At 37.2% G+C, this 24,479-nt stretch overlaps 1 protein-coding gene across 1 annotated transcript in view; it reads right to left on the bottom strand.

Moving 5' to 3' along the window:
- Positions 1 to 682: 682 nt before the first annotated feature.
- The window catches only part of LOC114243414 (Leucine-rich tendon-specific protein), an 85,410-nt gene continuing 61,613 nt past the window's right edge, over positions 683 to 24,479 (bottom strand). The window contains exons 3-12 of the mRNA XM_089738976.1: positions 22,181 to 22,397; positions 19,283 to 19,401; positions 18,008 to 18,151; positions 17,413 to 17,560; positions 16,182 to 16,310; positions 12,092 to 12,283; positions 7,921 to 8,285; positions 6,577 to 6,779; positions 4,357 to 4,509; positions 683 to 3,954 (exon numbers count right to left, since the gene is read on the bottom strand). Coding sequence (XP_089595102.1) covers positions 3,414 to 3,954; positions 4,357 to 4,509; positions 6,577 to 6,779; positions 7,921 to 8,285; positions 12,092 to 12,283; positions 16,182 to 16,310; positions 17,413 to 17,560; positions 18,008 to 18,151; positions 19,283 to 19,401; positions 22,181 to 22,397 — 2,211 coding nt within the window. The 3' untranslated portion in view covers positions 683 to 3,413. The remainder of the gene's footprint in view (positions 3,955 to 4,356; positions 4,510 to 6,576; positions 6,780 to 7,920; positions 8,286 to 12,091; positions 12,284 to 16,181; positions 16,311 to 17,412; positions 17,561 to 18,007; positions 18,152 to 19,282; positions 19,402 to 22,180; positions 22,398 to 24,479) is intronic.

Raw genomic sequence — 24,479 nt, 5'->3', positions numbered from 1 at the left:
AATAACTTAACGAGAGCCTTCGTTGTTGGAGACATTCATATTGTGGTATATATACTCGTATATATGTATATAATATGCTCGTGAGCCGCATAACATCTGCCCACAGCAATGATACTGAATGACGATCACGACCGCTTTTTCAAGAGTGATACGACAAAGGAAATTAGGCTCTATATGCTAAAGCACAGAGCTTATTGAACAGATGGCTGGTGGGGCCAAACAGTTAAATTTTACTGGTAGTGGTACTCTTGTGAGGCCGCACGGGTAGGTACCACCACCCCGCCTATTTCTGCCGTGAACCAGTAATGCGTTTCGGTTTGAGGGGCGGGGCAGCCCTTGTAACTATACTGAGACTTTAGAACTTATATCTCAAGGTGGGTGGTGCATTTACGTTGTAGATGTCTATGGGCTCCAGTAACCACTTAACACCAGGTGGACTGTGAGCTCGTCCACACACCTGGGCAATAAAAAAAAACAGTTCTCGATTGGTGACCACATCACACGAGGTGAAGCAATGACATGCTGAAGATCACGGGAATCCGATGGATGTGGGTAGCATAGGACAACCCATTTTGGGAAGCCTAGGCGGAAGCCTATATCCAGCTCCCGATGTCCGGGGTCTGATCACGATAAACTCCAGTGACTTTTTGGCGATTGAAAAAAAAAAAAACAAACACAATCATTAATTTGTTAATAACTTTAATAATAAACGAATTGAAGAACATAAATTAATTATTTACATGCGAAACTAACTAATTTAAGCCGAACCATACATTTTTAACAAACAATTTACACCGATTTCATTCGATAACGGTTCGAACGCAACTTATTACAAAGCGAATAAAGCTTAGTTACCGAAACTGTTACATTAAACAAACAAAACAAACAAACAAAATCTATATATTAAATACGTGAAGGAAAAACTTTGTATCCCTTTTGACGAAAATTGCGCGGACAGTGGGAGTATGAAATTTCCCACACTTATAGAGAATGTAGAGAAGGAGTGCAGAATGTTAATACTTTTTTTTTAATTATGCCTAAAAAATACATTAATAAAAAAATTATTACACACACCACATACCATGTATTTGACGCACACACGCATGCATACTATTTATTTACTGTCATACTTTTGTTCTTGACGTCTGTGGTCAAATTGAGAATAGAATAAATTTTGCTTGTTTTTATTAATATTTTTCTATAGTGTAGTCTTGGCGAAATTTGTGATTATAGAAGTCGAATTTCAACAACCGGGCGACCACTAGTAATAATAAAAAAAAACAAAATGTGTGCAATTCACAAGTGTTAGAAGTGAAACCTTCCAAAATTAAAATACAATTATCCTAAACGTCTTAAGTATATGTAAAATTTTGTCATTAGTAAATAATTGTAAGGTAGCGCCCTCTGTGAATTGATATTTTAATTTCACGTATAATCCTAAATTAAAATTCACTACAAGAGCTTTCATACACACGTTAGTATTAAAAAATCTCACAGATGGCGCTGTATTAAATAGTATGTATATTTTTGTCTCATTCTTTGCTGGCTTCATCCTACACATTTTTGTATTTGTGTCTCTTACCTGTCGTTTTTTCCGTTGCATCCGGTTTGAAATCACAACGATTCTAAAGAAGTTTTCACTTCATTATTAAAATATGACATAAAAACAGAACACAACGTCTGTAGAAGCTAAGATGTAGCCGCGATGCTTTTTTTTTGTAGAGCAATTTAAGACCGGGCAAAGTGAAGTTTAGCCCTTTGACTCCCGTGTAGGTCACCTGTGCCCTACGCGGCGCACTGAAGTAATTATATCGATTTCTGTCACTAACATAGACGCTATAAATAAAACGGTACGACATTAATCTCGAAACAGTCACAACAAAAGCCAACTCGAAGTAATAAAAAACAATTATTATTTTACAAAGATAACAAATAAAACTCTGTTTATTAATAACAAGCCAAAAGCCACTAAATTAATGTACAATATTATTAATTTAATTAAATATAAACTATTTACATATTAACTTACTAATTTTGTATACAAACACGCCAATTATGAGGTCAGTCAGTGTAATATTGTCTTAAAATAGAATATCAGTGTCGACGTAACTCAAAGACATTCTTTTGCTCCGCGAATATCACTTCTATTTACATTAAATTAGTAATACAGTAAGCTAGTATTGGTAGACTATTTGTATTTTCTGTAGATGCAACTTACGCCAACAGTTTACCAAATCTTGATTAACTTTCTCATACAAATTAATTACAAAAATACATTAAGTAAAGCTTCTCTATTATGTATCTCATCATTTTATATCTTTAAACGAACAATTCTTGTATATTAATATATATGTATATAAACTGAATCTCGGAAACGGCTCCAACGATTTTCATAAAATTTAGTATACAGGGGATTTCGGGGGCGATAAATCGATCTAGCTACGATTTATTTTCAAAAAATGTTGTTTTATTCGTGTTTTCAATAATCAACTCTTCCCGACATCTATTGGCGAATAATAATACTATTTTTTTATTTGAGGGCAACTAACCGCTTTAAATACGCAACAAGATGGAGTTATCAAAAAAAAACCGAGCAAAGCTCAGTCATCATCTAGTCAATATTTAACTAACCCGTAAAGACTTCTAAACCTAAATTGAACAAGACTATTTTGTTCTTTACTAATGAAAACCGGTCACACTCCGTTGTGGCCTTGCTGAGTACATGAAAAACCCTGCAACATAAGTTGTAGGATAATGGCACTATGTTAATAAGCTTCGTACGTGCTCAAGCAATAAATTAACAATATTTAATCGCAATCCTACGAACAATATAGTAGCGTACACAATATAAAAAAACAAACATTGATTCCTGTAACTATTTATATAAAAGAAAGTCGTGTTAGTTACACTATTTATAACTCAAGAATGGCTGAACTGATTTGGCTGAAAATTGGTGAGGAGGTAGCTTAGAACCAGGAGAAGGACTTTTTATCACGTTCCCGTGGGACGTGACGTAAAACGTGATATAACAAAACGCAACTGATATAACAAAACGCAACTGACAGCTAAACGTAATATATTCTATGGTTAATTATAGTAGAATTTTGAAGTTGACGTGTTTAAAACAAACAGTGTGGCGGAACAAAGTTCGCCGGGTCCGCTAGTACTAGATAAATGATATTTACAAAATTTTATCTCACGAAAGGTTCGGTGTTAAATTCTCAAACAAATTCCCCTTTTCGATAACGTAAAACTTTCGTGATTACAATTAAGAGTAATGAACAGTTTCTTATAATAATTAAACATTATTACAACTTCGCGCACAAAGTCAGCAACATTTTCTAATAAAAATATTCCTGCCACCCTCGCGTTAAATAAATCAAAGACTAACAAAAAAGACTAGTACAATAAGCTCATAATTTAGAAGTAGCTGTCAGCATCACGTAATTCGCTCTAGGACTGTCCGGTTCTTGCACCGGATCAGGCCTAAAACATCTGTGACCTTCAAAATCGGTAGGTTTCTTCAGCATTTTCCTCACGAAGCATATTAAAGCCACGACCACGATCATCAAGCATAATGCGATCCCTATCAACGCTGTATTAAGGCCCCTAAAGCTCGCCTTGATTTGAGAACCGAATGGCTCTAACAGTTGAGGCACCACGCAGATTGGATGAGCATCTTCTCTCTTGAATTTGGATAAGGTGGCACACACTTCATAAGGTCCTCTTATTAGGCCTTCCATGGTGACCTCCAGGTTGGACTGACAACGGGTGTCCTTTTGGGCTACCAAAGAACCCTCAGAGAGAACTGCTAAAACTACAAAACAGTTAAACGGGTATTTCATGTCGGTATGCTGCGATCTGAGATTCTGTAAGCGCTGTGGCAACCCCATTATCGAGATGAGGACAGTTAATACACCGTCACTGGTCACGTTAGATCGTACTTCGGAGACCCTGAGGAATTATCAAATGTTTAGGCTCATTATGAAGAAGAAGTTCAAAAAAACATGAATTGATTCAAAATACATTTTCTATAATTTCCAGAGAGACCCTTTTTCCTTGTTAGAGGCTGAACGCTAACCAATATACTTTGGAACTATCAATTTCGTCTTTTGGAAGAAACAATAAGTAACTTGAGACCTTAGAACTTACATCTCAAGGTGGGTGGCGCATTTACGTTGTAGATGTCTATGGGGTCCAGTAACCACTTAACAACAGGTGGGCTGTGAGCTCGTCCACCCATCTAAGCATTAAAAAAAAATTACTGCGTAAAATATGTTACAGTTTATTTTGATGACACGAAGGTGATAAATTGAATAAGCAGTCAGCCCTAAACTCTTCAACCGGGTCACTCACCTGTAACTTTCGATTCCCGGTGAAGCGGTAACAACGACTGGCACAGCCGTAGCAAACGGTGCGCGTTTCCTCACAACCTGAGGCGGACCACACCCTAACACCAGAGACAGAGGAACATCCATGTCGTCCATTTCTTCTAACGCCAGACAGAAGCTATCAGAAAAAAAACACAATTAACTTATTGTAAACTTCAAGAAATCAGCTTGTAATTTAATAATTAATAATTTAATTCAAAATATTGTTACCGGGAATCTGTTATCTTTACTTTGTTTATTGCTTTCGTTGTGCCCAGAGAAGCGTATCAGAAAAAAAAACAGTTTAAATGGTATAATAACAATGTTGATAGTACTATTAATAACTGACACGTGGATTCTCTTCTACTTAATCTATACACATAAATAAAATTGGAGTGTCTGTTTGTAATATTGAAATAACCTCTTTTTACTACATGCATATGAATATGTATACGGTACATCGGTACATCGGTACGGTACATACGGTTTATCTGTCTGTCCGTTTGTTCCAGCTAATCTCTGGAACGGCTGGACCGATTTTGACGGGACTTTGACTGATAGGTAGCTGATGATATAAGGAGTAAATTAAGCTACTTTTTTTAGACTAGCTTCGCCCCGCGTCGTCACCCGCAGTACGACATTAATCGCGGGTAACATCGCGGGGCTCAGCTAGCCAAAAATAAATACAAACTCTCTTGTAAATGATGATGATGAAGTATATTGTGTTCGATTTTCGTGAATCATAGACACAATTAAGTCTAAGGCATGGTCGTCCGTGACCATGAAAACTGTGTAGTATTCGGAAAGAATATAATGACACAGTAAAAAAAACCCAAGATTAAACCGTAAAAGTTGTCTTCACCTAATTATTATTATGTACTTATTATTCACAAGTACGACCAACGGTATGACCTCGATCTCGACCTATTGTTGACATCGGCTCGCATTTCGGAGAATCATCGCCTTTATTGTTTCCGACTTTTCAAATATTTTACAGTTTTCGTGGTCACAGTCGACCAAGTTGTCTATTCTGTTTTTTTATTGCTTAGATGGGTGGACGAGCTCGCGGCCCACCTGATATTAAGCGGTTACCGGAGCCCATAGACATCTACAACGTAAATGCCGCCACTTGCCTTAAGAAATAATTTGTGCGGTCTCATTTTTAACACTACGTCAACATTTGAATATTGTACAAAGTACCGTCATATTTTCAAAAAAAAAAAAATTATTTTTCTTTGCACACAGAATGTTGTCTTCTTGTCCAAACGTCCTAACTCCGTCAGGGACTGAACTCCGAAGACTTAAAACAGGCAATGACGATCAATACTGCAATTTATATACCTCCAACCCAAATGCCCTTATAAAAGCAAGTATTTTACTTAAAACCGATAGTGATATCACTAAAATTAAACGAATTGGCATTTTGTATAAAGTAGCGTCAAATAATAAAGTTGGAATTTCCAAACTGTAGTATTATAACGAATCATCGCAGGTTTTTTATAGATAACCTCGCATCAATATTAGTATATAATTACACAAATTGTTTAAAGTCATTAGACAATAGAACTACATTGAAAAAGATGGAAATTGATTGAAAATCAGCCATCGAGCAGGTTTTTTTAGGAAAGATGAATTAATGGTTGCCCGAAGGCCTTTCCAGTTTCACCAAGACAGATGGGAAAGCAAAAGCTCAGCCAGTTTTTTTATATTTTTTTTATTGCTTAGATGGATGGACGAGCTCACAGCCCACCTGGTGTTAAATGGTTACTAGAGCCCATAGACATCTACAACGTAAATGCGCCACCCACCTTGAGATATAAGTTCTAAGGTCTCAGTATAGTTACGACGGTTGCCCCACCCTTCAAACCGAAACGCATTACTGCTTCACGGCAGAAATAGGCAAAGTGGTGGTACCTACCCGTGCGGACTCACAAGAGGTCCTACCACCAGTAAAAAATGTGATGGGATTTGCTAACAGCTGCCAGAGCGCCTACAAAGGAGACCTAACAACTCAAGAGCAGCTGTTTCGCGAATGAATCTTCTACCAGATTGGAATCGGGACCCGCTAAGAAGATACGGCGAGAAATACAGCGGGCTGATATATGGGTTAGGTTACAAGACCCTGACATTAATTTTACCCGAAGAAACAAGTCTGAACTTGATAAAAAGTATTTTAGTACTTTAAAATAGTCCTCATGCTACTTACGTATACTGATCGAGAGGATCTATCTTTAGTCCTCTTAACAGAATATTGGCTGGTGAAGCCCGGTGACAAGCCACGTGTTTCGCTATTCCACCACCCCTGGATACGGTCACTCCCGTGCACCGGTAATGTCTCGTCGAAGGTGGATCTACCACCCACGACAGATGGACCTCTTCATCTTCATACCAGGCATCCAGAAGACGGACCTTAAAGACAGGTAATAAATGAAGAGTTTAAAGTTTGCGTGTATCCTGATCAACACCAGTTAATCACTACATAGTATAAAACAAAGTCGCTTTCTCTGACCCTATATCTGTCTGTCCCTATGTATGCTTAAATCTTTAAAACTACGCAACGGATTTTGATGCGGTTTTTTTTAATAGATAGACTGATTAAAGAGGAAGGTTTATATGTATAATAGCATCCATTAAATAATGGAGAAATCAATAATAAATTACAGTTTCCGAAGCGAAGCGAGGGCGGGTCGCTAGTACTTTGATAAAATCAATAATACTTTAGTTATACACGATTATATAGGGATTCTTTTATTGCAAATTGCTTAAATGTGTGAACCGGCTCACAGCCATCGCGGTATAAGTGGAAACCAGACCCCATAGGCATTAACAACGTCAATGCCGTCACCCACCGCACATTTGTCTTCTAAATTCTCAGTTTTATAGTACAACTGCTGATCCTTCAAATCGAAACACATTGCTAATTCACAGCAGAAATAGATAGGGTGGTGATAATTTCCCGTGCGGTCTCGCAAGTTGCTCAACCACTAGTAAATACATATGAAAGTGCACTGCATATGTCTAAGAACGGTAATAGCCACTCACCATCAAGCGGAGCGGGAATGGGATAAAAGCAATTCTTAATACGTCCAATTGTATTGTGACTTTCTTGAAAGTCTGAAGCATGACGATGGTACAGCGTATTGCAAGCGTGCTCAGATAGGTATCACCATCTACATAATTTTGCTGCGAAGCAGTCTACGTTTCAGTTTTAAGGACAATATATATGCAAATATAGGTAAATATAGAGTTAAAAACCCACATTGACACCTTCACAAAGCAATGTTTTTTTTATTTATTTCTTAGATGGGGACGAGCTCACAGCCTATCTGGTGTTAAGTGGTTACTGGAGCCCATAGACATCTACAACGTTAATGCGCCATTCACCTTGAGATATAAGTTCTAAGGTCTCAGTATAGTTATAACGGTTGCCCCACCCGTCAAACCGAATCACATTACTGATTTGTGTTCATTGGCCATTGAGCATTACAGCCTTACCATCAAACACAGATGCCGGTAACAAAATAAACACAATAACACTCATGAAGCTTACCTTAGATTTGGAGATCGGCAAATCTTCTTCCGAAGGAACCTCTAATTCTTCGTCGTACACGTCATCATCTAATCCATCTATCTTATCTAAATACGAATCATCGTCTAAGCTGCTTCCTTCTCCATCTTTTTCATTAAAAGATATCGCATTTTCTTTATTAAAGTCATAATTTTCTTTTAGCTTCGCTTCAACGTGTTCGTTGTCGTCGCATAGTTTGTTTTTCGATAATCTGGATATAAGGCCCCCTTCTAAATGAGGGGGCGTCGTGCAAACAGCTGCCGATTTATCCGTTTGAGATAAATTCTGGGCCTCGCGAAGCCACCTAGCAAAGCTAGCCATTAAACAGTCACAGTTCAATGGATTATCTGAAAATGTATTTTTCTTTCTTTCATTTATATGTATTTATACATATATTTTTTTTTTATTGCCCTTGTAGTCAGACGAGCGTACTGCCCACCTAATGGTGAGTAGTTACCGTCGCCCATGGACTTCAGCAATGCCAGGGGCAGAGCCAAGCCGCTGCCTACTGCTTAATATTCTCTACAAGCCATGTCATAGCGCTCGGGAAACACCGTGGAGGGGTATATATGTAACCTCTATACGATTTATCTTAAAAGAGGTTAATATGTTATAAAGATGACAAAAATGGAATTTCGAACATTAAAACATTAGAAGAAGGAACATTAGAAATATAAAAGCATTTTTGGAATATTGAAATATAAAAAAAAGTGTGAAGCAATAGCTTTAAATGTTGTTTCTCTTTATAGAACAACTCAACTTGTGCTATAGCTTTACTAAGCTAAACTGTATTTTGATGTAAATAAAATAATACATTATATATATTTATTGGAATCGACCGACGAGTAATTTGGTTTTAATAACTTAATTAGTACAACCGATTTGCTCGTTGATCGATACACTGCTCTTGCAAGGGCTAGTGCTGGAAATTTTCCTCACGTATTTGGGATAGCCCCGTATACCACCAAAGATAAGGTAGGGAACAACAAACAACAACAAAAAACAACAACTTTACACAAAAAGCTTGCATACAAAAATACGACTAAGGTTTCAACCTTAGCTGAAATCTCAGTAGTATTGAAAAGCGTGTCTCTAAACCACATTGCGTGAAGCGATAAGCAATAAGATAAAACTTTCCATGCCTTTACACCTGTATCCCACATTCAAGAAGCAGTTAAAAGTTATAGGACACACTCAGTATTCGACCTTAACCTTCGTAAACAACAATTTTTTTAAAGATGCAACGACCAGTATTTTAAATGATTTGCGATTTGTGATTACCATATTTATAAAAAAGTCGATAAAGATTCATTTTTTCCACTACCAATCATTCATATACCAAAGAGTGACAGAGCTCAGAAAGTGCGACGTGGTGGAATTCTTTGCTTCTCCATTTGCTATCTCGCTCTACGAGATGTTATGCTAGCTATATATGTAAACGAACTATCCGAAGCCCACCTAATATATTGCTTAATATATCCCCAATATGCTAAGTAATTGAAATAATAAATTACCAAGTTTGATTATCAATGATTACTCATCATAATTTATCAAATAACGCAAAAAGATGGTAGAGAGGCAAAAAATAATAATCGTTTTTTTTAACACGAAAAGCTTTTTAGGATAATATACGATATACATTATAAACGATATATTAATAACACGTAAAAATCAGACGAGGTCAAATTTTATTACCGCGTAAAACATAAATCAGATTTCGCTTATGGAAATCGTGAGCTATCGAGCCCACAAATATACACAATGGATCGAAACGTGAATGGTAATAATAGGTGTCAGAAGCCAATGCTATGGATGTTTCTAACCAAAAAAAAAATCCCATAAAATATCAGTAACAAAGGGAGGGATAGTTAAAAGTCATGCAACAATAAGTCGGCGTTGCTCAGGGCGCCACAATAGGGCTAGGGCGTCACCTCACTGAAAACGTCGAGCCTCGACAAATATCCTTTGGTTCATCACGGATTTGCGGAAAAGACAACAAAAAACGTAAAAGATCTAAAGCATTGGATTTTTTGTAATTTTTCTTTCGTAAACCGATACCCTGTTGAGTTTTGGCGTTTAGCGGCAAATGGTTTTGTGTTTTACCCATATCTAGTGTAAAAAAGGAAATAATTAGAAAATTATTACTCAATAAGATACATTCAAAATCCTTCTTTTGAGGACTCAAAGGACATGGGTTTGATGTTTTGTTTGTATAAAGGTTGAATTGTCTAGTGATGAAGCAATTGTGTTCCCGTATGGATCCATAATATTTTTTTATTTATTAAGCAGCTGACCAACTAGTTCACGGCCCAAATGTGGTAAGTGGTTACCGGAGCCCATAAAAACTACAAAGTGATTTCCACCACCCACTTTACGAGTAATATCTGAGTTCTGTTATCTCAATTGTAATAGTAACTACGAAAATGACATTTTTGTTAAAAGATGACGTGTGATACGTAGAGAGAAGATGCGTGTTACTAGGAGATGTATGGAAATGGTAGTGCAAGGTAGAGGGGGAAGAGGTCGACCGAATAATACATAGATGGAGTGTGTGAATGACGATATGAGAGAAAGAGGAGTGAGTGTTGAGATGTCGGCTGATAAAAGAGAACGGAATAGAAAAATTAGCTGTGCCAAACCCACCTAGTGGGATAAAGTGGATAAAAAGAAGATGATTTTCGTTAAAAATTCATCGAGGAAATCATTAGTGAAAAAATATCAAGTAAATATTTCGTTAGAAAATTTGATAGCTGCCTACGAGATTAGAACATCGGCATAGTCGCATCGCTTGATACGAGTATACTGGCTTATGCTTCAGGCCACGACGACTTCAAACTCTAGGTTAATCTAGCCGAGAAATAATATTGAAATTCAAAGGTGCGGCTTAGTAGGGGCAGCTGATAGTGCGTTGACATTTCACGTCATCCGTCCAAAAGATCCATTCCAAGAATTATCGTTGTGTGATTTCAACCGTATTAGGAATCTTGTCTGAACCTAATTACATTTCTAACCGAACGTGTATAGACCAGGTCGATTACCCTTCGTACTCATTGTCTTCATTGTTATTAGATTCGGTTCGTAAAGTCCTAATTGATAATTCAGTTCGGGTCTCAAACGAACTAATTACTTCGGGGAACATTTATCTAATATTAAAAAAAAGAGAAATAGATAGAAAATATACCTACCTACCTTGTTACGTCGTAACAAAGTTCTAAAAATATAAAATTAATACAAACAAATCATTGCTCACAAACAAAAAAAATAACTAGTTGTTACAATGAATAGTAATGTAATTAAAATGTTATAAAAAAAAGTTAAAGCGCGCGGGTTTCATTCATTGTAACAACTAGTTATTTTGTTTGTTTGTGTCTAATAATTTTTTTGTATTAATTTTATATTTTTAGAACTTTCTTACGACGTAACAACCTCCACGACAAAACATAATTAGCCTTAATATTCAGTAATAGGCGGATATAATATGTAGGTACAACAGGTGGTATGATCGTTTCTAGGCAAGAATTTTCATAAGAGGCAAATCCTGTAAAGATACGCCCGCCTTGTCGCTGTATAAGTCTAAAAATACTCAGAGAGATCTAAAGGGTTTTTTTTTTGCTGTCGGATATAATTTTCCACATTACATGCGAATGTTGCGATGGATGTGTGAAGTAACGAGAATGGATAGAATTCGAAATTAATATGTTAGAGGAAGTCTAAAAATGGCACCTGTGACAGAGAAGTTGACAAGTGCGCGTTTGGGATGGTATCGACATGTGATGAGACGAAATGAAAATGAAGTTGGTAAGAGAGTGTTATGAATGTGGAAGGATATAGAGGAAGAGGTAGACCTAAGAAGGAAAGAATGGATGCGTGAAAGACGATATGTGTAAGAGCGGAGTGAGCAAAGAAATGGTATATGATTGAGGAGTATGGAAGGAGAAAACATGTTGCGCCGACCCCAGGTGATTGAGAGAAGGGCAGGACAATGATGACAATTTTCCACATTACCTTGAAACTTAGTAAGCGTGAACATACCTGTTTCATAGATCGGCAGCCCAAATATAAACCAAAATCTACGTAATGCTATCCCAACAAGCGCTTCAACCCGCACAGCGGTATGTCACATGAAAATCGCACGTCATTCTGAAATCATTACCTTCAATAGTGAAGCGACCGAGGCCCCTGTGCTGAGCCAAAGCGCCGTCATCTATCATAGACACATCGTTATCATGAAGATACAACTCTGTCAGGCTCTGCAGTGACTTCAGCGGCTCCGCGGAGAGCGAACGGAGGAAATTGTGGGATAAATCGAGACGGCGTAAGTTGAATAGTTGAGCTAGAGATGCACCTGTGGAACAATAAATAGTTTTAGTTCTATTGCTACTCTATTCATGCAGAACAAAGAAAACTTATAGTTTAACTAGCGACCCGCCCTCGCTTCGCTTCGGAAACATGAAACAAAAAAAAAAAAATAAAAAAAAAAAAAAAAAATAGCCTATGTTCATCAGGGACAATGTCGGCTTCTAATGGAAAAAGAATTTTTCAAATCGGTCCAGTAGTTTCGGAGCCTATTCGAAACAAACAAACAAACAAATCTTTCCTCTTTATAATATTATTATTATATTATTAGTATTAGTATTAGTATAGACTAGCCGTTCTCTAATTTTGGCCATTCGACTCCAATGTGGGCCAAATACTCTTTATTTCATCTTCCCAACGTTTTGGTCTGATGATTTACCAAAGCACAGAGGCATGTCTTGAAGCATGTGGTTCAAGTCTCAGTGCCTTATTGTAGCGGTCTAGTCCACGACTGGTTCCAAAGCAATCAGTCATTTTGCCACAATATTGTTAACAGTCGTTGCGAGATTCCGTGTACCAGATGATATTATCGTGTATTACATATATTAAATACTACCCGTACTCGCCCGCTTCGCTGGGTATTTAAAATTGAAATTATTATTTATTGTCATTATTATTATGGAGTCCAACACTCGTATAAGTATTGGCCTATCCATTAAGTACACGTATTTTCTACATGGATACCAAGTTTCGAGTCAATCGGATGCATGGTTCAGTAGTTATAATGGAGCATCCGTAAAAACCAATATAGATTTATATATTAGTAAAGATAACACGTCATGTACTTTATAAATTTTTATTGGCACAAATTTAAGGTGAACTGTAAAACTTGCTTGTACCATAATTTATTAAGAATCCAAATGAATATTAAACCACCAACCCGCTTATGCCTGTAGTGAAGCAGAACTTCATACCGATTATTATCCGTTTAAGTGTGAACCGTCGATAGATCGATTCTCTATTAATACTTATAAAATACCGGGCGTCAGAATATCGACTATTTGCACAGTTTGAATATAGATATTAAGTATCGACCTGTACGTGTATTAGCGCACTTAAGTATGTTTAACGTTTTTAATATAACAATAATATTTAGAAATAACCATTCTATGTTATTTTTCTGTGAATTTAGTTTAGATTTTTGTATTTTTTTTATGTTCAAGCTTTTGATAATGTTAATTTTTCACAAATCTTTTAGCAATTTATGCAAAATAATCGAAAATAACCTCAACACTAAAAGGATTAAAAGAAAAGCTTTACACAATACTAGACTTCTATTAAGGTCGAGTCTCAGAGTTGGCGGTGGTATTCAGCAAACTCATTGAAATCAACGCGCATCGGTCTTAGTTGTGGTCGACTTAACATCTAATGGCATATGAGTCTAGTTTTATGATTGAGGTTTTACTGGTGGCACGAAGGCCTTTCCAGTTTCACAAGGACAGGTGGGCGATTAAGGGCTCATCCAGAAGAGGCGAGACCTACCAACAACTACCCGAGCCAAGGGTGACCTAACAACTCAATGGTACATCAACCAACATCTTGCAAACAAATCAATTACAAAAAATAATAATAATAATAATAAAGCCATTTAATCCAATTCTCACTCTCGATTTATAACACAATGATTGTTAGTAAGTTGTAGTTTAAAATTAAAAGGTTACATACTTATAATTAATTAATTATTTATTATTAGTACTATTTATGAGATTGTGACCCTAAAGGTCCAAACAAAAGATGGACCATTGAAGTCACACGATGGAGAGGACAAATGGGGAAAAGGAATGTTGGTCGACAATTAAGACGATGGGCTGATGACATAACACACGTCGCAGGAAACGACTGGCTAAAATCAGGCAAAGACAAGAAGTCATGGAAAAGGATGGAGGAGGCCTTTACAAAAAAATAATGAAATAGGTCAAATACTGTAAAAAATTTCCGAATTAAACAATTCCGAAATACGTATTTCTGTATAAAACTGTATACGGTTCGTGGGGCTGTACGTTTTATTTCCTTTCTACAATGAAATTGTTTTAATCCGGAAATTAAAAAAAGAAAAACAAGAATCCTGCGTTCCTTATTGGACGTCTGATTCACAGTGACGCTGTGGAAATGTGACACGGAAAAAAGAAAAAAAAACCTAACTTGATTTCTTTCGTAAATAATTAAAAGATACTGGAATACAAAAAAAAAAGACGGAGATCTAAATGAACTAGATATGTCGTAATGTGTTTGATTTTTGTTTAAAAAGTCCCTAAGATTCAGTCCTGTTGACGTCATTTGATATCTCACTGTTTTTTTGAACTTTAGTTCTGTGCCAGTCTTAATCTTTTTTTTTTGCTTAGATGTGTGGACGACCTCACAGCCCACCTGGTGTTAAGTGGTTACTGGAGCCCATCGACATCTACAACGTAAATGCGCCACCCACCTTGAGATATAAGTTCTAAGGTCTCAGTATAGTCACAACGGCTGCCCCACCCTTCAAATCGGACCGCATTACTGCTTCAGGGCAGAAATAGGCGGGGCGGTGGCACCTACCCGTGCGGACTCACAAGAGGTCCTCATCATCATCATCACAATCGGTTGCTCTTGGCAGAGCAGTCGTGGTCATGTGGAATTCTTGCTCATTAAAGCCTTGACAGTTGTTTTCCACAGTTTGCGAACCGAGGCCCGGCGCACACACTCGTTAAGTGGGGTTTCAGTAAGGTCTTTCACCTGATCAGTCCAACGCATGGGGATTCGTCCACGAGATCTCTTACCATTGACCCTACCCTGAACAACAAGTTTCTCGATAGACTCTGCTATTATATATTTATTATATATTCGACAAGAGGTCCTACCACCAGTAAAAATCTGGCATACTAATCAGAAGATATTGTCTTACTAACTCGAACCATCAATCTTTTAACGGTACTTATAACTGTTCGACATGTGTGTTTTGTTTTGAATGAATTGAAAAGAACATTATTTTTAAACAAACAAACTTGTGAGTGTGTATGGTCACGTTATACATATAAACTAATCTCTATCATAAAGAACTATTCTTACTAATCCTAATTTCTGATTTGACATTAAGTATTTTCATATTATTATCTTCTACATCTCGTAAACTGTAAACTCAAAACTAAAGCTGAATTTTAAAAAAAACAATCAACAACATTTAAAATTTTTGTTCACTTTTCAAGATTGGTCCGTGACCACGACCGAATTGTGAAGAATTCTAAACTTAGGAAATAGTACAGCGATAATAATAAATACTAGATCAAACCGCTTAAAATATATTTTTTATATCTACGAAAATACATTGCCTTCTATTTAATTCAGGCGCTTAAAAAAAACTACCTACACGTGTATATTTCACAATCCAATCACCATCACCATCACCCATCAATATAGATGCTCACGAAAGATTGATTTTTGACATTACAAGAATTTCATTTTTTAAGCGCAATTTGCATTTTGGCGAATCCCATACATGCGCTCTTTAACTAACACTCTCATAATTACGATAAAACTTCTCTCTTCCCAACGATATCCGAGTGTCAAAATAAGGCGGGAGTACACGAAACTAATAAGTAAAACCTAATAGGAATAGGAATAGGAATAGCAAAAAATAGGAAGTATGTCTTTATTGCTTAGATGGTTGGACGAGCCACCTGGTGTTAAGTAGTTACCTGAGCCCACAGACATCTACGACGTAAATGCCGTCACTCACCTTCAAACATGACTCCTAAGGTCTCAATTTTTACAGTACAACGGCTGCTCCACCCGTCAAACCGAAACGCATTACTGCTTCACGGCAGAATTAGGCAGGTAATTAGGTGGTACCTACCCGTGCGGAATCACCAGTGTTCTTATAACCACGTTTAATAGATACCTATAATACTCACTCGAAACCGCAACTATCTCATTATGAGATAAATCCAGATCCGTCAAATTAGTCAAATGCTTGAAAGCGTAATCTTCTAAGACGTCAATCTGATTGTTATGTAGATTCAGACTTGTTAAATTCGACAGACCTGTAACAACATAACGTTATAGTATTGTTACGCCGGTAAGGGTAACGCCATCTATCGCCGAATAGTCGAACGAATATCGAAGGACCTAGAACGCTCGAGAAGTACAACGCCATCTATTGTCAGATAGCGGGAACTACTACTAGATATGTGTGGAATATTCTCGATAAATCTAGGGATGAGGTATTGGCTATAATAGCGTTGTAGAGATGGCACGTAGTCAGTCAGTAATCAGAACTACTCGAAGCGAACGGATCACCTGAAGCGAAGCGGAACAAGCGAATTGAGAGTTTTAAAGTGTTTGTTGAGTGTTTTAAGTGTTAAATACAGGTTTTAGTTGTACTTTGGTGGAACATTTATTTATCCCGAGCCCGCAGCGCGTAACAATATAATGGGAATGTCAAGAGAATCTAGACCTATACGGAATAGATTCGAAACTGAAGACATTAATTTCCATTCTCCAAAAATCTACGTTATGTACGTGGAACTACGCGAACGAGAATTAATTCTAGTAGAGAACTTCTGTCACAGACAGACGGAAAAATGGGAATACCGCGAATAATCATTTCTCTTATTCCATTTATGTGCTTGATATTGCAGCCCGGTGCGGTGTTCCATGCATTGGAGAAGTTCCCACTTTTTTTTTTCGTACCTAAGGCTTGAGAGACTATTTCAGCGTAACCTTAACTAGTAGGTGAGCTCACGGAGCTCAAACCGTAGTGATGCTAACACTGGTCCTAGCAAGAGCAGTGCTTCGCAGAATCTACCACCGAATCGGAAACGCGATCCACTAAGAAGATCCAGCGAGAAACTCAGTGAGCTGTGTCTATGGGTTGATTCGCATTTACATAACTTCATCACAAGCAATAATAGCCTTTAAACCCGGAATTTTAAGGTCAAATATGGTTTATAGGCACATAACACCTTCATTCAATGTAAGAACTCAGAAATCTTAAAAATGATACTCAATCCCTTTATCCACTCGTGTTGAATTATCTAGCTCCACAATTATCTAGCTCACAAATGTTCGTAAAATTTTAAAAAAAAATCTCTATAGGTTTCGTTAGTACACAATGAAATTTTCAAAATGAGATCAGTAGCTTACCAGCTAACGCGCCCCGTCGGATGCTGGCAAAGGTATTGTCAGATAGCTGTAAGGTTGCTAAACGACTCAAAGCCGGTACTGTATTCGAGCACAAAGGGCCTTCTAGGGCATTACTCGATAAATCCAATTCCTTCAACATGTGTGCTTCCTGAAACAAAAAAAAACAACCAGACCGTTTTATTGTCATAGACAGATCGGGTCTCTAGCGTTTTACCAGATTTTGTAGCCAAATATACGATGACACATGTCCTGAATTGACTTTTGCTTGGAGAACTCTCTGATAACTCAACCTATGTCGATAACCGAAAACTAAACCACTTTTTCTCTCCCAATAAGTTAAAATTACTTTGGTTGTTGGGTCATATAAGTGGCTTGTTAAAAAAGCGTGATATTTATTGCTTTAGGAAATGGTTTAACGGTAGGCAGTGGCTTGGCTCTATCCCTGGCATTGCTGACATCCATGGGCAAACGTAACCACTCGCTATCAGGTGGACCGTATGCTCGTATAAAAAAAAATTAGTAAAAATTGCCCGTATGCCGGTATAGTATAGCTTGGATCGATAGAATACATCAAAAAGATTTTCAAAAGCCTTACCTTAAGCGATCCCAAAGCGGATACTTTAAGTAGATTCCCGCGAAGCCTTAGAACTGTCAACTTCACCAGTGGCTTGAATGCGTCAGGAGAAATATCTGTCAATTGGTTGTCACTTATGTCTAAGTAAGTAAGGTTCCTTATACCCTGCAAAGAAATTCACTTTAAAATTTAAAAGTACGCTACATTTCCGGTGGCCGCAGTATTGAAGCTTTCATGAAAATTGCTTTTGATTTTTGTGACTTAAATATGGGATTAATTGGTCTATCAAATAGAATTTTTTTTTTTTATTTCCTTTATAGGTCGAATAGCATATTATTATGGCCAACGTGATACCATCAAGTTGTTACCGTTGCTCATGGACATCAGCAAAGCTTGAGGGGTAGCTAAGGCTCTGCCGAGTACTCTCCGGAAGGCTTGTTTGAAAGCATTCGGGAAATGCCATGGAGCTTATTCCAGAACCTGATGATACTTGGCATAAAAGGTCTCTGGAAACGCACTGTAGATAAACGTAGTGGTTCCAGATCATAAGGATTAAGGCTACTCCAGTGGCAGGAGACGCGATCGTGGAATAGATATGGAGGGATTCACTTGAAAAATTTCACAGAGCGCCTCCCATGGAAAACACGGTCCAAAGAGCAGAGAGAACTGTGGTCTCTCCATAGACCTCGAAAATAATAACATATATAGGTATATATAAAAATGAATTGCTGTTCGTTAGTCTCGCTAAAACTAGAGAACGGCTGGACCGATTTGGCTAATTTTGCTCTTGAATTATTTGTGGAAGTCCAGAGAAGGTTTAAAAGGTAAATAAATATGAAAATTCTCGGAATTAAATAAAAATAACAATTTTGTTTTTCCTTTGATGTGTCCCCCGTCGGACGGATTCCTTTTGTTTGTTTTAAGTATATTTTATACAAAAGTTTAGGTATTTTATTTATCGATGTATGGCACTACGAAGTCTGCCGGGTCAGCTAGTAACATATAAAGATGAAGCTGTTGCACTGAATAAATAAACCCTTCGTCTCATAACTGTGATAACTATTGTTTGCATCCTAGGAAATGTATGCTTCGAAGCATAGCGTAGATGTTAGTTAAAGCGGAAATCGCAAGAAATTTAATTATCCAAATAAAATAAACTTACGCCTTTATAAAGAAACGAATTTAAACAATACATCGCAATGGAAAAACCTTGATAAGAGTATTACGTAAATAGACTCTGAGATGCATACGTGACTGGTCTCCATTAACGCGACATCAAAACAAACTCGTCCTTACCTTAAAGGAATTAGATTCCAAATTGTGTATCTTGTTATTAGACAAATCCAATCTGTCTAGACTCCACAAACGCAATAAAGATTCTGTTGGCACTGAAGGCATTTGGTTGTTGGGTAAACCTGAAAAATATTTATTTAAATTCAAATTATTTTAACCGAGTGCAAAAAAAAGAGGAGTTTCTTAATCCGCCAACACTTTTTAAGTGCGTTACATCAGAACTTTTTTCTACGTCAACCAGTTTTAAAGATTCTTCGGGTGCTTCACATCTGGTCCTATTTATGAAGATCTAACCACTAGTTTTTGAGCTATATTTAATAAGTTGACTTCGACTAAATTGACGAGATAATTATTATCAGCACACTCTATAAGTTTTTCTTTTTGTTAAAATTTAGAATTAAATTTTAGTGAATCAGTTGTCATTTTTATTCAGGTTAACGTGATGGTAAACAATGTCATTTATTGCTGGTAATATTATGAGAAAGATATCTCTAAGCTCAACGCGTTGAATGATCCAGAGAGTCAAGATCCTGACTAAAAACAGAGAGAGGTTTGAACGCCCATTTAAGCGTCGATGATCTTAAGAACGATCATTTGACTATTCATTAGAAGATACAGCTATACGTCCCTGGTCTTTTCAATCATCTCCTATTACTTCTGTATAATCATTCCCTGAGCAAATCAAAATCTATTCATATGTTTTTATTCGATTTGAATTCAACCTTTGCAGACACTATCAAAACTTCGTGATTATTTCCAATACATACATGTGCATAGCAATACACGATTACTACTATTTTTTAATTAGCATTTAAAATAAGACGGACTAGAACTAGATCAGGTCAGAAATAATCAGCAATGACCAAAAATCAATTCAGTGCTGTTGATATGTGGAGCACGATTTTAAAGATGTGCAGTAGTATTGACATTATTATGAGAATACAGAAAAGAAAATTTGATATTTTTTTGTTTAAATGTTTTTAATAATAAAATCCAAATCATACAATCGAAAACAGAAGTAAAAGAAACACCAAAATAAGAAACAAGAAAAGCCCCTCTCCTGTAGCATGTTGCAATTGATATATGGAGGTGTAATCCAAGGTGATTTGAAGTCTGGTCGTTAAACCTATGGCAAATTCCTTTGTAACATGGTAAGAAGACATGCTGTGCCGACTCTGCATAATTGGGAAAGAAGAAGAATAAACAGTAATATTGGTAATAGCAATATCTTAATCTGGATTTCTAATCATAATACCTGAGGGGAAAGGTAGGTGTGGGTATGAACCACTTAGATATTCAGAAATTGGATAACCCTTTCACGATATAATTGAGCATAAATAAACAAAGAAAAATCACATTTGACCTCCCAATCAAATTGTTTGATGATTAATGTCTCGGGCGTTTTAAGGAATGACCTTCGACAAGCTGTTTCTGTTTACGAAGGTCAAAACGGCAATTGAAATTTTTATGAAATGAATTTATAAAATCGAATTTAAAGCATTGGAGATTCATTTAGACTGAGTTGAGTGCACCATTTCGACGTTGATTTAAGGGCTATCCCAATAAATGCAACAAATGTTTTTTGATGAACATTTAAATGATAGGTATATAAATAGTACTAGCCGTACTCGCCCGCTTCGCTGGGCATTTTAAATTAACATTTTTTATTTACATTATTATTAGGGAGTCCAACACTCATATAAATATTAGCCTATTCATTAAGTACATGTATTTTCTACATGGATACCAAGTTTCGAATCAATCGGATGCATGGTTCAGTAGTTATAATGGAACATCCGTAAAAACCACTGTAGATTTATATATCACTATAGATGTAGATACTACATAATTACACAATAGATATAAAAAAACTTGTCTTATATGTGATCACTACTCTAATTTTACTCTTGTTCATAACGACACAAGGGTTGGGGTAACCCTTAAAACCAGAAAAGTATTACACCTTAACATTAGCGGTAAACAATATTCACTTGCAATTCTAATGAGTACATATTTTGTACAAAAAAAAAACAATCTCTTTTTTGGTCAGTGGAATAAAAAAAATATTACTACGATATTAATCTAAAGAATTTTGACATTAACCCTTTGACTGCCGTGTAGATCAGTAGTGCCCTACGTGGAGCACTGAAATAATTATGTATATCGATTGCTATTACTAAGCGGTTCTATAGTCTAGCTTTGCTTTCTTTTATTTGTTGATGTATTTTTTTGTATTTTAAGTATCTTAGGAATACATTCATTCTCAGTATCTTCGGATTCATCTTTTTATTTTTTTTTATTGCTTAGATGGATGGACGAGCTCACAGCCCACCTGGTGTTATGTGGTTACTGGAGCCCATAGACATCTACAACGTAAATGCGCCACCCACCTCGAGATATAAGTTCTAAGGTCTTAGTATAGTTACAACGGCTACCCCACCCTTCGAACCGAAACGCATTACTGCTTCACGGCGGAAATAGGCGGGGTGGTGATACCTACCCGTGCGGACTCCCGAGAGGTCCTACCACCAGTGATTACACAAATTATAATTTTGCGGGTTAGGTTTTTATTACACGATGTTATTCCTTCACCGTGGAAGTCAATCGTGAACATTTGTTGAGTACGTATTTCATTAGAAAAATTGGTACCCGCCTGCGGGATTCGAACATCGGTGCATCGCCACATACGAATGCACCGGACGTCTTATCCTTTAGGCCACGACGACTTCAAAACTTCAAAACTTCTTTCCCAGAGTTTACTAGATATTCCAGTGTTTTAGTACCAAAAATCGATATAATTACTCCAGTGCCCTACGTAGGGCAACGGTGACCTATATTGTACTCTAAGGCTTACATTACAATAAGTACAACCAATGTTCCTATCAACTTTTACTAACTCACCCAAAGCCATTAGTGTAGACGAAAGACTAACAAACGTTCCTTGCTGTACTCGTCTGATGTCTCCTGAAGAAATCACCAGCCCGTGCAGTCCAACACCAGCTAACTCTTGCACTGACGCCGAAGTGAGTACAGTAACTCCTCGCAAAGCGCAGTCCAATAATGATATGGCGGTGTTCTTATTTCTCGCCCTCTGCTCTCGAAGATGACGTCCGATTATCTAAATGCACAAAACGTTATAATGAATTTGTCTGATAAAACAAAACTGTGCAAGAATAGGGCTGCCAATTCTGTGGAAATGTGGAAGTTTGTCTGCTAGCGGAGATAGGAAAAATTGTAATAGCTATGACGGAGGAAAACGTAAATACGTTAGTCCAATCCACCTTAAGACCTCATGTCGAAGTCGAATGTTCGAAGTCTCGGCTCTACGAGTACAATACAAGGGCTGCCTCACCCATAGAACTGGAATGGTTTACTCCTTCGCAGCAAAAATAGGCAAATTGCACCAACCAGCGCAGGCTCACAAGATATCATAATTACCACCCGTAATTATGTGAATTAAAATTTTGGCGGATTTAATATATATTTTTTGTGACTTCAAGTTTCTCGTCACAGTATTTTTACCCATAAGCGATGAAGTCAGTTAAATAATTGTTTGTATGATTTCTTCTAAAGCACCTTAAGATTCCAGTAATGTATAAAGAGTATTATCCTAACAGGTTATAAGGAGTCTAATATATTTTTATAAGAGCTGTTACCCGCGGTTATGGTCGTCATAGTCTAAGTTGCCTACGTCAATCTCCTAACCTAAAACTAACACTTTTGTTAAAATTTATAGCTTCATTTCCACTTGAAAGAAAGACAAACAAAGATCACATACTTTTACATTCGTTATATTAATAATTTATATGGCGTATGGATACATATAAATCAATCGCACTGAATAATATCAGAGCAAATAATTTGCTACATCGTATTGACATCAAAATACATTTGTAACGATAAAGAATTCGATACGTTTAAATATATTGTATTACATTGTAGCATATGTTAAAATTAAGGGTTTTATTTGAAGGTGGAGTTACTGGTGGTCCGAAAACCAGTTCCATCCAGTTCAACCCAAACCAGCTCTGTCAGAACAGGCGCACTGGCTTAGTCAGGAGGAGTGTCATTTGCTAACAGCTGCCCGAGCGCCTTTTTTTTTCCTACCTATGCAGATAGCCTTGAGAGGCTATTTCAGCTTCACCCTATCGTGTGTAGGTGAGCTCACGGGGCTCAAACCAGAGTCTTGCTAACACTGACCCTAGCAAGAGCAGTGCTTCGCAGATTCTACCACCGGATCGGAAACGCGACCCACTGAGAAGATCCGGTGAAAAACTCGGTGGGCTGTGTCTGTGGGTTAATTCGCTAGTCGAGCCCTTCGTCGCAAGCGAAGGGTTCGACGAGTACGGTGACCGGACGGAGACCTATGAGCTCAAAAGCAACTGTTTTGCGAATGAATCTACTATCTGAGGAAATACGCCGAGAAACTCTGCGGGCTGAAGTATGAGTTAGGTTTCACGTCGAACTCTTTAACGACCTCTATGAATACTGTTATCAGGATGGATATAAATAAATAAAATAACCCAGAATACAGTTTATTAACACTTAAAAGAGAAGTATTGATATGAAATAACCTGCAGCACACAATATAGGATATCAAATGGCCCAAAAGCCTCTCCATTATCGGCAGTATTTGTATTGTGCCGACAAACGTCGACGCCGAAACAATACCTTTTCTTGGGCCCCTACTTTCGGTTCTCGTTTCGGATCCATCAATTTAAAAGGATACCGATTTTTTTTTCTTGAGAGGCTATTTTAGCGTAACCTTAGCTAGTAGGTGAGCTCACGTGGCTCACACTAGAGTGATGCTAACACTGACCCTAGCAAGAGCTGTGCTTCGCAGAATCTACTACCAACGCAAGAAACGCGACCCACTGAGAAGATCCGCCGAGAAACTCAGTGGGCTGTGTCTGTGGGTATGGTAAAGGATGTTCGAACGTCTTCAGAAAACGAATACACATGGTGATTAGTACCTTGAGAGCGAAACGATGGGCTACGATCTCCCTTGCCTAAGAAAAATGTAGATTTCCTTGTCGCACGGAGACCGTAACATCAATTTAATTTAGTGTAAGAAAGAGATGAATATATATCTAAAATGGCCTATTCAAACAGGACGCCCGCTGTGAATGCGTTAACATGATAACAACAGAAAGTCACATTTGATTTGTATTTTATTGATTTTATTCGCGTGTGAAATGTA

This window comes from Bombyx mandarina, chromosome 28 (genome assembly GCF_030267445.1).
Source record: "Bombyx mandarina strain Sakado chromosome 28, ASM3026744v2".
NCBI lineage: Eukaryota > Metazoa > Arthropoda > Insecta > Lepidoptera > Bombycidae > Bombyx > Bombyx mandarina.
The sequence above is the reverse complement of the archived record's forward strand: the minus strand, read 5'-3'. Positions and strand labels throughout refer to the sequence as shown.